Raw genomic sequence first — 21,188 nt, 5'->3', positions numbered from 1 at the left:
ATATTGACACTGACAGGTGAATATTGCTGGTGGGAGCACCCATTGGAATGGGCTTTGTGGAACAGGGGAGACAAAGTCTATGCCTTCAGGCATGAGAGTGCAAGAATAAATTTATAAACAAAAGGACTTCACAGGTTGCACTTTTTAGATACCACCAGAGTCTTACAGCATGTACCTGATGCCATTCTTGCGATCAAATGCTACAGCTAATCCATTGACATTCTCTGCCATCAGGGCCAGTAATAGCTGCAATACATCCTTCAGGTTCACATCCTAGTAAAAAGAACAAAATATTCAATGCATGAAGTTCCATTTGTAACTTCCATATAACACATTATATTCCTTCAAATTGTTGTTATGACAAAATAACAAGCCAGAGTTTATTTGAATAGTTGTAGGAATGCATGGAATGTGGACTAAGCACAAGTTGTGAACTTGACATTCACAGGGATACTAGAAGAGGGTACATTTATTATGTCATGAAAAGGACATTTAAATTTGTTAACATTAACTTAAGATTTTTTCCAAAAATCTACATATAACTTTTTTATCATATTGTCACAATATGAGGTATAAGTATGTTAGTGTTATAGACCAGACGGTAAAATCCTCTTTGTTCATGCACTAGCGCGCTTGCCTTTTCACCCTGAGATTGTGGGTTCTAGTGACGATAAAAGCTTGACCACATATGATGTTGGTTACTTCCCTGAATGTTTCTAGGGATGTGGGCTGGGAGTCCAACTATCATCAGCTGGGCGGTCTGTGACAGTATGAAGAGATGTGATGCCAAACAAGATATATGCCATTTTCAAACGTTTTGAGATAAAACCACCAACATGTGCCCTAAAATGCTGGCTTTACATTGACACTATACTTTAAACAATTCCAAGGTAATTTTGAAATTATGATATGATCAAAAGTAGTGCACAATTTCTTAATTTTTTTTATATCGGTTACATTTACCACTATCTCAAACTGAGAAAAGTGAATGCAACAGTTTTTGCATTTGAACTAATTCATATATATCTATAGCAACAATAAGATAACACGCTTGATATATTACCTCATGCATAGTCATAAGATAATTGAGGATGATCTGAAGTTCTTCATCATTGGCAGATTTCTCTTTGAGTATGAGCTGTTTAGTGATGCGCAGAATCAGGGCACGTAATGAAGACAGGTCATCATCACTTGGGCGTGGACCATCTGAAATGAATAAATAAATAAATAAATAAATAAATAAAACCACTGATAATAATCAATGATATGTTCATGGTTATACTTTGTTTCACCTTGCAAGAATCTTGCAACAGCATTTAACGAGGATCTTATAATACGTCCCCATTTACCTATTGTGTAGGCTCAAAAAACTACAAGAATATCTGTAGATTCATACAAATCAGTTCAGAGGAATCTCTGCCAGAGATTCTTACTGTATTTCTACACCTCATGTTTCCCTCCTAACAAATGACAACTTCATGTGTAATTTTTGAGGTCTTCTGGATGAAATGATAATGGAACAAGGACTCAATTTGGTCCCAAAAGGTGGTGTCAAGGAGGCTGTTTACATCAGAATAAAGCAAAGTACTCTAAATAAGACCAGGGCTAGCACAAGCTTTCAGGAGCATGCAACTCATTATTTCATCAGAGGTAGTCATGTGACACACATCGTGGTCAAACAACCTCTGATAACTAAAGCATCATTCATACATGTCAATCATATGAGTAACAAAGATATGTGTTACTATCCAAAAGCTCTTAATGTAGACAATATTACAAGCACTCTCTGTTTGGGACCAGTCCACTGGGAAGAAGTTGTATCGTCCACCATCACTCAAAAGACAGCTACTCTCCAAGATGGCCAACACTGTCAGGTTACTACTAATAAAATAGTTTTGACTGAATCTCATATGTTAACAACTTAACCATTTGAAGAATAGTTAAATGTATGTTTCTACCATATAATAATGGGGTATTTTTATCTGAAGGCCAATAAATTAAATACAATTGCTAGTCTTCTTCTGCTATTTGAATCGACCTGGTCAAGTGTGCACAGTTCCAATAAAAGAAATAAGTGAGTGAATGTTATTAATCATCCAGTAGCTTTCAACAAAATTTTGGAAATAAATCGAATATTGGAACTTACGCATTCCAGTACTAGATTTATTTCCAAAAGTCAATAAAAGAAATAGTGTGACTTCTTGTGGTGTCATGGGTTTAGTATAAAAACTCTGAACTTCACTGTAATTAAAGCATTTCAGGCTTAGTCTTTCACATGGTATTACATCATTGGGTATTACAATCATGAAAAAAGTAGAAATTCACAAATAATTCAGGTGCCGCTGTGAGCAAATAATATATTATTACTTTAAATGACTGTATAACCCTTTCAAGAAGCTTGCCTATCTTTCACAACCTACCTAGTCCTTTTGGCGTGACACCACTGCGATCCTCTGGGTTAACAATCCAGTAGTAGTACTTGAGTGTGTGCATGAGTTGTAACACAGTGCTAACTCGACGGATATTGGTATAGATGCTAGACTGTCCAACAAATTCATTGGCAAGGAATGTATACAAGGAAATCTGGACCTGAAAAGAAACAATAACCAGTCATGAAGTTTGATCTTTACTTGTATATCATATCCAGTATCCGTGTTGGCTAGCTGCCATAGCTGGTTGATGTGTCTTTTGAATGTACTTGCAGTAAAAAGCCACACCATACGACTATCTCAATTCTTACTCAGTTCATATGATTTATTTCATGGTTTCCTCTATTCTCACAATGATTCATGCAAATTGCTCCAAAAGAACAATACTAGGTATTTATCTTAAGTTCTGATAGTTGATTTTTGATTTATGTGTTAGCAAATTCTGTGAATACGTGACAATTACTCAAAAGAGGACAAGGATGATTTTTTCAATGCTGTCTTGTTTGATTGAAACTCGACACTGAACAATCAAAACACAATTGCGCTTCGACGCCCTCACGAAATGGAGCCTCTCATTGGTTCCCGAGCCATACCATTACCAAAACAATCTGCCTAGCAATGACATGACCCTAACAAACTGAATCATCCATTTTCTCAGCAAGGGCATATTAGTTTAGCATTGTTACACTTTTTTAAACTTAATTAAAATTCCTTGGAAACAACTTGAGTACTCAAACGCACATTAAACTTTTGTGAAATTATACTAAATTTATGCAACAAATGTACCATTTGTTCTTTCCTTATTACTATTTTGGCTAATTTTTAGTCAAATTAATGGCCTAATTTAAGATTTTTAACGAGCAATTTCTGTGAGTGAAGTTGTAATACTGTGAAGATGGTGTAATAATGCCGATCAGCTTGTTTCTTGCCCGGCAGCATACATGTGCCTCATGCTTTATTTGGAGCATATATATATATATATCTAAAAGTAAAGAAACATTCTTCTTTTGTCACGTAGAGTGCTCAATCCTTACGGAGAGCAAGATATATATTTTTATTTTGCTGACCAATCATAATCTTGCTGACAGATCATGTATTGATATTTTCATTGTAAACGTGGCTGGGGAATATATTACAGGTTGGATGAGACTTCATTAGAGAATATGGTATGTCTTCCTCCTATGTATACCTTACCTTGACAGGTGTGTGAATCCAGAGTGCAGGGTTAAACAATATATGGTCCACTAGATGCCTGAGTAACTGAGTACCTGCTGGAGCTGAGTTGAAATGCTTAGCAAGATCTAGGAACAGTTCTAGTACCGTCTCTGTCATGCAATTTGTAGCAGCCTGGATGTGAGAGAAAACATTGGGCCAACTTATTAACAGAAATTATGCGATATGTTATCAACATGGCATAAAAAAAATGTTGGGATTATTTTTTTAATACAATTATCATGCAATTATTCCTGTACAGCAAATCCTGACTGTCACATTTATGTATGAGGCGGATGTTAAAGAAACATGTGAAAGAATGATTTATCACTGTATATTTATGCTTCTTGTTCACAATGTATCATTGTAAATGCACAGCCTCCTTTATTTTGACATTGCAGGGGCTACACTAGGTAAAGAAAGTTCAAATAAAGAAAGAAAGAAAGGTTTCATTGGTGTGACAAAAAAATATCTTGCTGCAAAATAGAGAAAAGTTAGATTTGTAACACAATGCAGTTCCAATGGTAAATTTTCTATTTGGGGGGGGGTGGGGGTGGAAGGGGGCAAGATCTCTGACTGGGGCAGTCGATAGATAAAAATTCCAAAATATCTTTGCTGTGTTTTTTAATAACAAATCTGGTCAGGTGATTTATATAAAATAAAGAGCATAAGACTCAAATCGTACATTTAATATAAATGTGACTTATTTTGTGTAGCATTATGTGAAATATTACAAAAAAACCTGAGTTCCCATCAGTCACAAATCAATTATATCTAAAAAAGAAAATTAAAACAAAATCATTTTCAAAAAAAGCTCTCCGTATTAGCTTTTGAACATCAGAGGAGCTTTGAGATGAACTTTCAAATTAATGAAGCCTCATGCAGCTCATATTTCAACTGAATGCTTGAGTGCAAGATGGGTGGCTGTAAGTGCTTTATTATTACTATGCACTAATGACCTTCTTGTAATCAACTGACAATTAATAAAACTCACTTGGTATTCCAGCATCTCTTTCACCCCCATAGTTAATATTTCACATTCCAAACACAATCCAACAGAAATAATCAATGTAAATCATCAAAATGCAATTATTGGAGTAAATATGCCATCCTGCATGATTAGGTAGGCTAAATCACTTTTCACAAGCTAAGTTGCTCATAAAACAGCCTGTTTGTTTCTGCACATGGCTGCACCAGTAGAAGCATGAATTACTGTGTAACCCCTCTATTGAATCAGGTTATCAATCCCAGCATGCATCAGTGCAAGCATACATCATCTTGAGAGCACAAGAAAGTATTGCATTAATTTGCTTTATAGCTGCCTTAAGGAACATGTCTGTGTCTACATATTCCCAAGGGTGTCATTAGGTGCGCAAGGATACCACTAAGTTAAATGTTGTCACACATTTGTGCACATTCTACCAGAAATGTTACACAACAATATGTTCTTTCAGAGTTTGGTGTAGCTTATATAAAAGAAGGTTATGATTGAGTCATGCTTTATCTGGTAAAACACAAGAATTTTTTTAAACCATAAAATTACTTCTGTATCTTTCTGGATTTAGGAGAGACAGTGTCAGATACATCATTTTAAATACATCATTTTATAGTCCCAAGTTGACATAATCCTGGCCATGAATTTGATTGAATTATGTTTCATCTGGCAAAACAGGATAATATATATTTTTTAATCCACACAATGTTCTGAAAATCGGCAGAAATACCACATGGCAGCTATAGCATTATATTTGTCAGATACACCATTCTTGCACTCCTTCATTGACATAACCGTGTTCATGCACTGTCAAGCAAGTTATTCTTAGCCATTGTCATGCATATATTCCACCTGTTATCCCTCCAATATGGTGTTGTGTTACTTATGACAATGAATATTCATAGCGGTACTTCAATTTTCATCCTTTGCTGTGATTTGTAATTTTTTTTTATCCTGATTGGTATGTCTTTGAATATATTATAGGAGCTTACTTGATTGAAATCTATGGAAATCTATATGTATTCATATGCATTCAAATACTGATGATGTCAACATCATTCAGGTTTTGTTCAATTATTAAAATGAGCAAACATGAATATGTGCTATGCACGACCATGGCAAGTCTGTACCTTTATAGCATGGCTATAAATCATTTATATATATCATTTATTTATTAATTGAAGAAAAAAAGGCAAAGAAATTATATATAAATGCTGGGTTATGCTTCAGCTCTTGTATATTTTTTGAAAGAATAGCAAACATATTTTGTTGAATGTTTTATCATAATAAATACCTAGTAAGCATTACATCATACTTAAGGTGTAGCGCAATAATGATGTGTACCAAGGGCTTAAGTGGGGGGGGGTAATAATAGAAGGAGCTAAGCATTTCTTGGTAAGACTCAGAGGGGGATTGACATGACAAAAGAAGGGCCAAGCAATATTTACCCTGCTGTGTTTCTACTGGGTCAATTACTCAGTACTACCTTGCTTTAGATTGTATTGCCCTGCATCACCTTCTAACCCAGTGGGTAAAAAACATATAAACATGCTTATATTTATATTTGTCTGCGTCAAAAGCCAAAAACCAAATGTAATACAATTGAAAATATTCAATACTGCATGGGAATGGCACCTCCCAATATTGAATGACAATTAAGCTTTTAGAGGTGTTATTAAATTCAATATGATTGCCAATACTCTATAAAAGACAGTTCTATGGATCAGGTTTTCAACCCTGGTCGTAAAAGGAGCTTTCCTTCTTTGATCGGTCTAATATAGTATATCATGTTATCTATACAGATTTCCTAGCCTGGCTGGCATTATAAGGCCCCTATACTCCCCTACCTGTCATACTATAGGAATCCAGACTTGCCAACATCCTATTTTGACGGCACAACACTTAAAATGTCGCACAAATCAAGAAAAATCTATTCAAAAATTGAGACAAAATTTGTCTAAAACTGTACTATTTTCTGTTAATTTTTAAAAAACTTAACACGATTTGTTGATTTTGTCACAAAATTCACTGAAAACGGGCTAAAAATTAATATTTTTCGCTCAAGCGCTAAAAGGCGCCCAAAAGTCGCAAAATTTCAGTTGCCATGTTAAAACTTGCTTAATTGGGCTACCAAATAGTGTGATTGGCAACCCTGTATGAATGCTTACCTTTTGTAATAGATAGCCTAGTATAACAAAGCCCCTTCCTTGAACCATCTGCTGCTGTGTTGACACGGAACCCTTGAGCAGATCACACAATAAGCCTAGAAGCAATGGGCTGCAAGAAAATCATATCATACATACATACATCAGTCTCTCTTGGATTTGTAATAAATCTTAACTATTTGGTTGCTATCTATGCTCTAAAAAAACACTGAAGGTGATTTTGATTTAACTTTACCACTGAAGTGATTTTGATTTAACAATACCACTGAAGGTATTGTTTGTGAATATTTTTCTTATTGATTTTAAGCTCAAAATAGGAATTTTTTGCTATTTTTTCTTTTTGATTTGTAACTGATTTCTTTCTGTTACAAGTTTTTAATGACAGTTACACATTATTCGATAAATGTTTTTGAGTAAGTATACATTTGGGTAACATCATTGCTTTAGTATACAATTGAGTACCATCATAATCAAACAGGTCTAGATATGAAAATTGGGATTTTGCTCCCAGACAGACTTAACCCCCTGAGCACTACCTGCCGATCTAAAATTGCCTCTGATTGGTCAATTACATGATATTTTCATTTTAATCACCAATCAAAATGGAGCTTTGCAAATAATTCACCCCAATTTTTTTGTGGTGAAATTATTCTAACAATGTTGCTGATTGGTCCAATTGATAATGAAAACTTCTTTTTGGCCAATCGGCAGGTAGTTCTCATGGGGTTAATGGCAACAAGATTATAAGATTATGACAATAACATCAGCCATATTTCTTGATATGATTTTTTTTTCAACATTCAATGATTACATCACTGATTCATTTGAAAGTGTACGTGCTGGCTTGTGTATCCGTCTGATATAGCCAGACAGATACAGGCCCATTTTCCCTGCTTTTCCGGGTTTTTTTTGCAATGGCTAGACTGTGCTGCACTTCTTTTAACCAATCAAAATACTAAATTTCGTTCTCCCGTCACCTTGTCCTACATTCACTGCTGCATCGTCCCTGCATTTGTTGCATCGTCCCTGTATTACTACAAACTAAATTATTACGATACATTAATTTCTACATTTTATGCTCTTCCAAGCTTGCACAAAGTTTGACAATGTGACACTGTTGCTTTAGTGTGTCAAGTCCATAGAGAATCTTGCAATTAGCTGATTAAAAACAAATAAAATTGTTAAATCTTTGCAGCGTGAACAAATTATTGCTTGAAAATTACTCGTTTTACGGTAATAAGTTTCCATCCCTGATCATCTCCAAAAATCAAATCCAAATATTCATTCTGTTTACTCTTTTCCATATATGAGTTAAATCAATAAGATGACTATTCACATAACTCCATTCAATCCAGAATAATGAATCAATGAAACCTGGATCAAATTTTTAGAATACATCATACAGCCCATGCGAAAATTAATTCAAGCTAGATCAGAATTGCTGGAAACTTCCAGCTTTTACTTGAATAACCAAGCTTATCCAAGCTTTGGCTAAGGGTAAAATCCCGGCTAAATTCAAACCTTGAATATTCTGGTTTTAAGCCTGGACTCAAATTAACCTGTTTAAGAAAATGTCCAGAATCTTTTGCTTTGCCAAGTATATCTTTGTTGATGAATACATCATTATTGCGTACGATGAACTGCTTAGTAACGATGTATGCACCAATGATGACATATCCCGAGTTAAATTCTAAAAGACTTTCAGGAATTACCAAAGTGGTCTATTGGCTCTTGCTTGTTAGTAAGTAAGAGTTGTAAATGCCTCAAAAATAGCTGTAACATCAAAACTAAACTACCATATTATATGTGATTTTCAGAATGGAAATTATGCAAGGAATCCAACTAGCACAACAGATTCCTGCAACAATTAAAATTTTATTTCCCTTTACTGTTTCGAGGAAGGTTTAAGTGAAGGGGGGCAGTTGTTATCTACTACATTATGAAAGTTAAACTGAGAATTTCCAAATTAACCAATGATATCACTCAGGATATTGATAATTAATTGTAGAACAAATGCTACAGCTACGGTAATAATTATCTGGTGGATAACTTAATTTTTACCCAATTTTATACTACAAATGCACTTAACAGTATGTTTTCCAAATTCTACAGTCACTGTTTGGTAACTTATAGGGGCATGGATAAAGACCTCATAGGTCTATAGCAATCCACATTCATGTAACCTGTCTACAATGCACAGGTCTGAGTCTCTGCATAATGATGTGAAATGTCATTTATCCAAGACTCTTCCAAATTGAACCCCAAATTATGAGGATTTTTTCTGTCTAGTGTCTTTAACATATTGCAACTACACATTGTATTTGTTTTGAGCATTTTGTATTTAACAATAATAATTATTACAGTAAAATGAAAATTAGTAAGCTTCATTCATTTTCACACTTTCCACTTTCTTCTGAATTTGCACAAAATAACAGACATGTGAACAAATTTCTTTAGTGTATTAGTCTATGTAAAACAATTTGGGATTATCCCAATTAAAAACAAGTGAAAATTATTTAAATTTGTGCTGTGCAAAATATAATTTGAGCAAAAATTACAACTTTCACAGCTATACAGAATAACTCAACTTAAATAATATATAATAATAATCATTATAACAAACTCTATGATATTTATCCAAGAAAATATTACTCTGGTAAAATATGTAAAAAAATCCTGTGACAAATCAATACTCAAAGTCTGTGGGGGAATCTGCATCTTATACACTTGGGGACATTGAACCTCATATTTATGTAACCCCAAAATGATCGTATATCATTATTCAATAACAATCAACAGTCTACGCTACAGTGGTTATGGTAACCCTTTGCATGCATGCTAAGTAAACATCATTGCAATTTCACAAGAAAATATCAATCATTTTATCATTCTAACCTTGACAAATTCAAAAATGTCACTTTTTTATGATAACAATAATTAAATTAGTTTTGGAAATTAATTACAAATGAGTCCAAACATGTTTAGCTATTTTCATTAAAGATTCCCCACAAAGTGCAAAGAAATCTTCAGACTATTATAGGATGAAAACGATAGCATAGTGTAAAGCGTAACCGCCACACATCAATAAACTTTGCTATTTCCCCGTGGACTTACCACACTACAGGGTCAATCTGCTCTTCCCCTTCCCCATTAGCGACAGCATTTTGCTGTACATAGTCTAACTGTGTGAGCAGGGGGAATATCATGTGGATACCACCAATGGAATGGAGAGTGCTGTGTATGGAATGGGTCACTATGGCTCGTACATCCTGAAATGAAACATGCAAACAAAGTGATGAGTTAGTAGGTAGAGATGGGATGAAATGTCTGCTATAGGGATATACATAATGGTAATTAATCATATTACTTCACTCTATACAATTTAAACAGTTTATATAATTGGTCCTTTGTTTACAGGTTCTATTTAAAGGGACATTCAGTGATCTGCTACATAACAACACTATAAAATTCACTGAAATTCAGATTTGTACATTTTTAAACAACTACAGGTGTGAAAGCAATCTAATAAGACAAAATCTGATATTTAATAAGGTTCAATAAACACATCCAGATTCCTATTGCTGCCAACCCCAGAGGTATACTGCTACTTTGTGGCTACCTGTGCAGTACTAATCAAGTACCAATGTGTGCACTATACACATGATTCTGATGTGTGTACTCTAGAGTACCCACACAGGTACTCTAGATACCAATGAGGTAGCTGGGTTGCAGTGTACCCCTGGGGACAGCAATAGGAATCTGGTGGTGTATGAATTTTTATTCTGGCACAATTGAGGCTATCAAATTCACAAGCCATGATTAACATACAAACACATGCAATCAATGCTGATGATAGCCATTATCACTCACAGAACAATTATTTGCAGTCTTTTTTGAAATAAGCAAGAGCTGTTGTCAATTTAATCTCTTTGTGCCAGTATGTTTCTTCTTGATATTGTATTTATTTTCCATCCATCTTTTAATGCATTCCATATTCTCTTAGCATTATTTGTTGATCCCCCTGCCTGCATGTTAGCTTGATAAGCCAGGCTTACATCATGTCTTCTGTGTATATTCCTCAGTATTTTGATGTGTTTTAATGATTAAAGGTGACAAGCCGATTTTATCACAGGATGTTATCCACCTTACATGGAGGCCTGTGACCCAATTTTGAGCTGATCCAGCAGTTTGGATATTAGAGCAAATATGTGCATTGCAGTGGGCCATAGAATAATTCATGGTCTTTGGGTGGTATACAAACATGTCTCTACCTTTTTGTTCATAATCTCTATCATAGAGATTTACTGGAGTTATGAGAACAATATAAGCTTGAATTTGAAGCAGTAAAGTAGGGGATGAGGTTATCAATTGGGACATCCATCTTTAATTAAGAATGGTTATAAAGCAAGATAAAATACTTGCTGTAATAGATTAGACATAAAAGCAATATAACCTGCAAATAGACAAGTGTCTTCCAGCCTTTCTTGTCTGTGCAATCCTTTTGCAGAAGTCATGAACTCTATAGCTAGAAGTCAAACACTCTTTGTTTAAAGGGGCACATTACCTCAACTTCCTCTAAAAGAGTTGGGATTATTAAACAATCAGAAACCAAGGACCACATCATGTTTGTGTACATAACCTTTCTTGCAGAGTCAGTCATTTGACAAAGACATTGTCCTATGTATATATATTTCCGGAATTTGAAATAAGCTTTTTTGTGAGTGGATATCTACTGAACAATACCATAAAACAAGAATGCTAGCCCTTTAAGTATTCCGATGTACATGTAATTGGTATTGGAAATTGAATTTTTTCCAATGCGGAAGAGATATACAATTGAAATTGGAATTTTTGTGCTGTATTAATTTCATGCTTTCATGTTCTTATAAAATCAAAAACATTCAAACCTGTTTATTTACTTTGTAAGTGTATGTAGGAAACTCTAAATTGGCACATTTAAAACAACAATACTTTTTTTTAATTCTTGCAATGTAAAATTTTAATATCGCAAATATTGCCACTTTCCCAATGCTATAAATATAAAGTGTGAGTGGGTGCTGATCGAGGGACAAATCTATACTAATTTGACATGTAATTACATAAGGGATGCATTCAAACAAAATCAGTCGTTTGTCGAGTAAAAGCTTGTTTCAATTTTAAATCTCATATTCTTGCATATTCTACAGGATACAATATGCTAAAGAATCCATCAAATTTGGACTGGTGGTTCCTGAGATACTAGCATTTTGTCAATACTGAAATAATAAATTAACAATAGACATTGAATACTTCATTTGACGGTATCTCAAAATCAATTTTAGTGTCAAACAATCTCATATAGCTTTATTGGGTCAAATATGTGCTCCATGTAGTTATTACTAACAGGCTCTAGTTTGTTTATACATGGTTCACTTCCGTCTGCTCTGACAATATGTGAATGCACGATAAGATTATAAAAATAAATTGTGCTATTTTCATCAGGATCTATTAATACTCATGCTCACATAATGTAGCAAATTCTTTTATTCTTGTTTTAAATTTGTCTCAAATTTTAAGGAATTTATGGCAGATTTTTCATTTATTATTAATCTACATCATTAAATTATAAAAATAAAATTCACACATTAATTACCTCTCTTTCTTACACACTCTGTCTCCGAGTATAAATTTTTCTCCCTCTCATACCTCTCTCTTTGTATCTTCTTACTATCTCACACACACACACTCTCTCTCACCATCTCACCTCTTTCTGTATCTGGAGTATCTATTTTTCTCCCTTCCTCTCTCTCTCTCTTTCTCTCTCTAACTACTTATTCAGAGTCCATCTCTCTGCCTCTTTCTCTCTGAGGCTTTCATTTTCATTTCTTTGCTCACTTCATCACATGAAAAGACTCCTTATACAATTGTAGTCAATTTAATAATGTAAAGTGTATAATCACCATCTATACACCAATGCAATGCAATAATCTTGTAATACATCTTAAGCACAGGTTGGCACTGTACGGATTTACAGCCCACACTATACATATCAATTTCCCCACTGGCTCTTATTTTTTACTTTAATATATTTCAATAATTCATTCATAAAAATGTCAAGTTGATTATCAGCGCTCACTGAAACTGAATAATATATATTGTAGTAATCTGGTTCTGTACAAAATGGATGGTGTGAAATTGAATCAATAGAAATGGGAGATGAGGGGAATAATCCAATGCCATCCAGGTGAAAGTGTACTGATGTAGGGGTTTTTCATTTTTTTTTATTGCATTGCATTGTTATCAACAAAACAAACAAAATTGCAATTAACTTCAAATCAATATTTGAACTTATTACACAATTTGTCACAATATTCAATGAAAAAATAAATGTGGTTTGAACGTTCATCTAACAGTGTTAGTGTCCAAAAACAGTAATTATTTAAACAATTATTGTGCAACTTTCTAAGACAAGAAGCATCTCCCATAATTCTACAATTTAAGTATGATGTGGAGCCTGATTTCCCCTTATTCACTTTTTTGGTAAATCCAATTTTAAGCTTTTGCGATTTAATCCTAAATATGTCACGCTTATGCGCACACAGCGTCACTGCATATGGAACTGCGCAGTCATGACTGGAGTACCGATGTGCACATCAGCGCAATTCAACATAATGTAGGGCTAAAATGCAAAGGCTTTCAGGATTTACCAAAAGGTGATTTCTCTTGGTATTTCTAATTTGATGATTAATCTAGACATCAGGGCTGACATTCCTTTCTTACATCATAATATTAAATAAATAAAATAGACAATGCACAGCATTTAAGTCAAACGGCCTCTAAACCTAACCCCTAACCCTAACCCCTAACCCTAAACACTAACCCTGACCCTAATTTCCATATGGTGATGTTTCTGTCCCAAATGCCACATATAACCAATGCACAGAAGTAGATGCTTTATTCTAAACCAGAGGGCTGACATTCTTACCTGTACCATCAATGCATGTGGTGAGTGCACAAAGTAGGATACGTTTCCCTTTGGTGATGATTCAAGACAGAGCTGGGATTCAGTTGCAGCAGGATTATATAGAAACACTATGCTGTTGGTCAGTTTGCCATCATACAGGATTTTCTTGTAGCCATCTGGTAAGCTCACATCGCTTTCTGAAGGGAATTTGAAGTGACTCTGATGGGGGGGAATAGAAATAGATTAAATGACAATGGTGAATAGATTTGTTAGGTCTGTTTATCAAGTCAAACTGTCAAGTTTTGCTGGTAAGATATACCTTTGATTTTGTTCACTATTTGTATTGTTACAGCTATCTTGTCAGAGGACTGCATTAGAAAATGAACAGTTGGTCCAGTTTTACCATCTGCATCATACAGCTTCTTTAAATGGATTTTTTGATAAAAAAGATGTCTTCATTTTTTTTAATGAGCAGCCCACAACTATGTTAACAAGTGACCAAAAGGAATTGTTTTGTTTTGAGAATATGTTGATTTCTTGTTATGAAATGTTGACAGATGCAAAAACTGCTCAAAACAAACTCAACAATACAATGAGTGGGCATTTGTATATTCTTGCGTCATATTGCTGATTCATTAGACATGAGCTGATATGGACAGAAGGAGCGAACCAGGAGTTCTTTTATTTAAGATGATGGATTATCATATCACTAAGAGAAACATCAAAGAATGCTGCTAACCATAGACATTTTTGTATCTGGTCATTGAGTGCCTACTTACGCTTTATATCTAGTCAGTGAGATCGTATTGCTTAAACACGATACGCGTATACGGTGAGACACGCGTATAAAGGCGAGTCTCGTATACCAGGCGTGAAAATGCATGCCAGACGTAATACACGGAACAGTCATCCAATTTCTTTAAGTTTTTCAGTTTTTCCAACAATTAAAATGCTTAATTATTTCAATATTTAAATGACTTTGTGGTATGATAAATACGTTATTAGGTTCAGCATCGGTATGGTATGGAAAATTATCGTGCGCTCAGTGTCATACTGGGTTCAGCCTTCAGCTTTACCCAGGATGACAATTCATGCACAATAATTTCCCATACCATACCTCCGCTTCACCTAATAACTATTATGTTGGTTGTTACATTTAACATACTGGAGTCCTGCATATAGAGTGTTGCTTGCTATCAATGATTGCTACCAAAAGGTGAAATAACAATGTAAGGATTCAGTAGGCTCATCTTAAACATTTGAACTTCATATTAGAAACAAAAATATTTATTTACAAGTTGAGAAGTCACCAACTGACACCACAGCAGCTGAAGGGAGTATCCCATCATGCATTGCAGTCTATCTGTTTGCTCCATAGCAAATACATACAAAACATACGTAAGAGCCGCTTAGATATTGAGAGCTATGGATAGTTTCACAATACTTTAGAGATCATATTTTTTCAAACAAAAGTCTAAACTCCCCTGATATAAGCAAGTAATTGAAAGTTGAAGTGACAGATTTTGTGTACACTTTCTATGTCATGTGCAGTTCTACTATGGTACCGCAGAGCATGATGGGGTACGCCTATCAGCTGCTGTGGACTGACACACACATAAATCTGTACCAATCACTTACCTTATAGTTGGGACCTAATAGATTAATAGCATGTACTTGTTGTGTGTTCAGTGATTCACTGAATAGATACATGGATGCCATCTGACCACAAAATGTACGCTCCTTGTCGGCCGTTGGGGCAGAACCTAAGAAACACTTGTCAAAAGGCTGCAAAGGAAAGAAATAAGTAATACTGTTAAACCAATGAAATTTTCGGTATTGGGATTCACAATATTTATATAATACCAGATTTAACTTCACATTTGATTCCCCCTTTTCTCTTGGTTGTTTCTCTGACATCTTTGTCAAGCATCTCTCCCTCTTCGCTCTTGTTTTCTACCATCTCTAGCTTGATCTTGAACACATTTTCTCCAGACCAGACAGGACACACACCTTAAGATGAACAAAACTATACTTTTGTCATTTCTTTTTTGCCTCGTTATTTGATGTCATTTGTTGAATGGGACAATAAAATATGACTCCTTAAACTGCTTCTATCATTAAGAGTCAGACAGGTACTCAAGATACCAAATCGTTTCAATCAACTCATAAATGACATCCTTAATATTCTTGATATATTGCAGTATTAAATTACAGGTGATTTTATGACAATCTCCCTAATGAAACTATTAAATTCTTCATTGCACACACATTTGTCATACACATGTTATAACTACCAACTGCAACACTCAAAAAGCATATTTTTTACTTCCTTCAATTGGAGAAAACTTTACAGCATATACATGGCACTTGGGCAAGGTGCTTGGGCAAGGCTCTTTACCTCACTTGCCTCTCTCTATCCAGGGATGAAATGGGAATATTGTCCCTTGAGGCCGCCCAAAGGTATGAGCATGCCTTGGGCATTGTGTGGCAGCTGACATATTCTAATGACAGTGAAGCGCTTTGATACATGTGAAAGGCGCTGTATACATGGCAACATTTATTTTATTAATTGATTTATTCATACAGATAAAAACAAAATATGCACATATTAAGTCATACAATGGGCAATTTAAACATGTAAATAAAGGTAAATAGATCTGAAAGATATGATTAATTTATTTTATCTCTGCCTAAACCCTAACCCCAACCTCTAACACTATCCCTGACACTACAACCTAAACTAATCCTAATCACTGTGGCTACAGTTATTCAAAAGTCTTGCTACGGAAATGACTATTTACAGCCATGATAGCCAGACCTTAACAGTCCCATCAATTCTGATTTGGATTTATTTCCATCTATACAAACAATCTGTATCAACCACTCATAATGGATAAATAGCACTGAAATGTTTGGACATATCATCAGCTTTACTTTACAGCAAGATATTTTGGCGGATTTATTTTTGTGTGATTTTTATGATTCTCAACCATTTTGTGGTTTCTTTTATTCGCTGTTTCAAAAATATATATATTAAACTGTATGTTTTAAAAATATTTAAATTCCAGGCTCTGGAATTAACCACAAAAAATGAAAATAAAAAGCTTGTGAAAATTTCAAACTGTATGGTACAAAACATCAACAAGAGTCCCAGCCATCATAATACTGTTGATATCTACCGATCTAGCCATAACACTAACATCTCAGACATCACAATCTACAGACACAGTTTCTTAACCCCAATCTGCATGTACACTCTTAAAATGACCTCTGAAAAATTTGGTACAAAAATTAATCCCTCATAACTTGAGGTCATCTTCTAAGCTATGAATGTTGGACAGAATCATGGAACTACCCCCTGGATATGAGGCTATTTTGGTGCATAGTGTATGGCATACACACATATCAATTTGTTTAGGTCCTTGGTCAGAAAAGTCAGCACTAGTACGCTAAGATTAATACTTGCTCTATGTTTGTGTACGTGTCAAGTAGGAGGCACTTAGTAAGTGTAATAATACAATGTAGTAAAGCTGTCTATAGGCTCACCAACACACTATTGTTGATGATCAGGATGACCATTTATATTTCAAAGTTTTTTCAATCTTATTTTGTCCATCTGTAAAGCCACATAGGATGTATAGACCATGAATCTGTCATTACAGCATTTTGTAGTTCTTGAAACAGATTCATCAGGATCGTTCATAGTTCATTTGATTGATAAAGGTTCTTTTTCAGATCCAATTAAAATGATACTACTCACTCAGAAATTCCTATCGGGAATCTTGTTCACTCTGGTACTGGTGTTTCTAGCCGGTGCTGCCAGTGCTAAAAACATCTAGAAACACCAGTACCATAGTGAACAAGATTCCTGATAGGAATTGAAATATTTTGGAGAGAGTAGTATCATTTTCATTGGATCTGAAAAAGAACCTTTATCAATCAAAAGCATTTTGTAGTATTTCAAATTGAATCCTGCCTTTAGCAGATGCTATTTATTTGATATTTTTATCTTACTATTTGACTGTTACTCCTTGGGTAACAACAGATAACAAACAATTTTAGATTTTTCTAGAACAAGAAATTTGATTCCAATTGCTATGTCTGGTGTCCTACTTTCACATCCACAGCAGATGCTACACACCTTGTTTCCAGTATTTGGAATTCAGGAGTGATCATCAAGAGTAATGTTTTAGCATTGTTGCTGTTGTATATATGGGGTGTATGTGACTGTGTTTACTGACAAATGTAGGGTTTTTGCTAGCAAATTTTTGAATTCTTAATTTTTTATTTGATAAAAGTACTTTGTATTTAAAGTTGATACCCTGTGTTGGTTACCATTGTTTGCCCATTTTAAGTTTATGATAGTGTATACTTATATATTAATGTATCCTATGTATATTTTGTTAAATTATTTTTATGTATTTTGATATATATTTCAATGTGACCCCTGGGCCTCATGGAAGAACAGGGGATACCTTAAACCATCCACTGAATGAGTAACCCAGGCAAAAGAAGAAATAAAACAAACAATAATGGACACACACATGACATTTTACATTTCTTGGACCTCCTCTGCAATGGAGAATTGTAAACTTTATTTTGAGGTGCTATATTGCAGTTAGGAGTGTAGGGTCACTCCACAATTGGAGAGTGAAAACTTAACTATATATGTCCAGTTGTCCACTAAGGTATAAGAAACTCAAATTTTTGTGTCTGAAGTTAGATAATAAAAACTCAATAGGGTGAGTTGAGGTGTAAGGTTGCCAGTGTTTACATGTAGTGAGGTGTATATGTAGGTGCACTAGGTATATTGGGTAGTAAATAGCAAACAAACTGTAAATAAAACCAAGCAGAAATGTTCTTTGTGCTTCCTTCCTACAGGCAACTTGCATATTTCAATAAATGTTCAAATTATTCTTGCAAGTATTACAAAGCCCACATATTACCTGGCCTCAAGTCAATCCAGAATGACCAATGACCAATTTGCATATATCCGTTCAATTAATTAAACCCATCAGCAGAGAGGAACCCTGATTGCAATTGCATGTTGGATATCATGCTTACATTAGGGGATTTGCCATTTGGTCTAATACCATTTGGTCTAATATCCATTTCGTCTAAATCCATTTCGTCTAAATCCATTAGGTCTATATCCACTACGTCCAATAATCATTTGGTCATTTAACCATTTGGTCCGATAACCATTTGGTCCGATAACCATTTAGTCTAATAACCAATAAGTCTAAAACCATTTAGTCTAACAACCATTTAGTCTAATACTCATTTGGTCTATAACCAATAGGTCTAATAGCCATTTGGTCTAATACCCATTTGGTCTACACACCATTTAGTCTTACAAGCATTTAGTTTATTAATAAATAGGCGAAATGGTATTAGACTAACTGGTTATTAGACCATACGAGTATTAGACCATACGGTTATTAGACCAAGCGGTTAGTAGACCAAATGGTTATTAAAAAATATTAGACCAAATGGTTATTAGACTATATGGTTAGTAGACATACCGGTTATTAGACCAAACAATATTAGACTAAATGGACATTAGACTATATGATTATTAGACTAAGTGGCAATTAGCCTTTCTGGTAATAGACCAATTGAATATAGACTAAACGAGAATTAGACGAAATGGTATTAGACCAAATGGCAATAGACCTTACATTATGTCTTTAACACAGTCTTTCTGGAGCCAAGGTGAGTACATGTTCCAGAATGAATTCTTACTTCTCAACGTCTGTCTATTATGCATGCATTACGGTGCAACTTTGAACTTAATGAAATGAAACAAAGTCAATATGACATTTGTCGTCTGCTAGACTCGACTATAATGATCTCATTCCTGAAGGCATAGCTCAATGACTTCCATTCAAAAAGCAGAGATCAAATTTTGACCTAAAGTGGTGAGGTATGAGTTTTTGTACCCAACACACCCAAAGGTCATTATTTGAGTGTAGAAGCATTGGGGTTAAGGAACTGTGTCATAAAGATTGTCATGTTTGAGATCCCAGTGAGATTAGGTGTAAGAAGTAAAGGTTCATATGAAATATTACAGTGTTGGTTGTTACAGACATTGATGGTGTCTGCCGTTACAGTTCCACTTGTGAAATTGATTGATTGCTTTGTCAATGATGGGAAAATAATCACTAGAAATAGCGCTCTGTGAAATGGGGTCAGTTTTGCATCATTAATTTTCAATGCTTCAGTAAATAGGGCTTAATACTGCAAACATAACCAATTATTGGTTATTCTTCTTTTCCTGGTCTGATTTTTTTTACTTACTTGACAATGCATTGAAAGTGAAGGTGTTCTAATCAATGACAGCAGAATAATGTTAAATATAGTACATCCAAGCCACTGCAAAAGGAAATTGTCTTGACATCAAAGACACCTTCATGGTCTTTTTGTGTACATTTTGATCTGGTTTTTAATATTTTGAGGGATAAACTGCAGTCTTATGCTTACAGCATTGCTTTAAAAAAGGTTTGAACAGGTGGCATGATAATTAGGTCAACTGGAAAGGCCTTTCCTTGACTTCAACCCTAGCAGTCATCAAGATTTCCTCTATAAAACAATTGAGCTAGTGTGAATTTCTTCTAGAAAAGTAATTCAACTTTTTATGAACTTTATGAACACTCTGGTACCTGTTCCTGGCTGTGAAGGCTACTTTAGGTGTAGTCTGAATGATGCTAAATGCTTTATGTCATGTCTTGAATAGGGACAATGCAAAAGCATCATATTCATATGTAATTGCACTTATCAGTTTTGTTGTCATTTCTGTTGTTTGTTTCATATTTCTGTTTAGTTTGTTTTGTTTCATTTTGTTGATGGGAGAAAAAGGGAGAAGATATCCATCAATAAACTTTCCTGTTACTTACATCATTGGTATTGACATACCACTGCATCTCACCAGATGATACCAGCTCTCCATTCACATAGCAACGGATTTCACTTGCTCGCCACCGGTTGTAAATATGCACTGCTGTTACCATATACCACTGAAGAAGAAAAAAGCATTACAACATAACTAAAAGACACCGACATTATAACATAAACAAAATTATTCAAATTTGTTACCACACACCCTACCCATTTTGTGGGCATGGTTGTGTAACATTATGGACTTGGACACACAATCTCAAAGAGCTAAATACTGTTAACAGGGCACATCATTTTCTACAAACATATAGTTCTACTTTAACAATTTGTTGTTTACATGTACTGTGTTTCCATTATCTCAAATAGCACTCTCTACATTGGGTTTTCCAGTTGAAATCCATATACCCCTTACGGAAGACATGGCCTTAATCTCCCACACTGAGGGTGTAGCTTTCAAATGGAGTCACCCATGTAGGTAACCACATTCAAATTTCACACTATCTGTGTGGAAGATTAAGGTCACATCTTCCATAGCACGTGTATGTATT

At 34.7% G+C, this 21,188-nt stretch overlaps 1 protein-coding gene across 1 annotated transcript in view; it reads right to left on the bottom strand.

The window, feature by feature from the left end:
• The window catches only part of LOC140160214 (neurobeachin-like), a 411,951-nt gene that overhangs the window by 278,342 nt on the left and 112,421 nt on the right, over positions 1-21,188 (bottom strand). The window contains 9 exon segments of the mRNA XM_072183491.1: positions 176-273; positions 1,064-1,206; positions 2,421-2,589; positions 3,624-3,776; positions 6,804-6,912; positions 9,915-10,069; positions 13,765-13,962; positions 15,382-15,528; positions 20,640-20,759. Of these exon segments, the coding sequence (XP_072039592.1) occupies positions 176-273; positions 1,064-1,206; positions 2,421-2,589; positions 3,624-3,776; positions 6,804-6,912; positions 9,915-10,069; positions 13,765-13,962; positions 15,382-15,528; positions 20,640-20,759 (1,292 nt within the window).

This window comes from Amphiura filiformis, chromosome 9, assembly GCF_039555335.1.
Source record: "Amphiura filiformis chromosome 9, Afil_fr2py, whole genome shotgun sequence".
In the NCBI taxonomy this organism is placed as follows: Eukaryota; Metazoa; Echinodermata; class Ophiuroidea; order Amphilepidida; family Amphiuridae; genus Amphiura; species Amphiura filiformis.
Note: the sequence above shows the minus strand (reverse complement) of the source record. Positions and strands in the feature narration are given on the sequence as shown.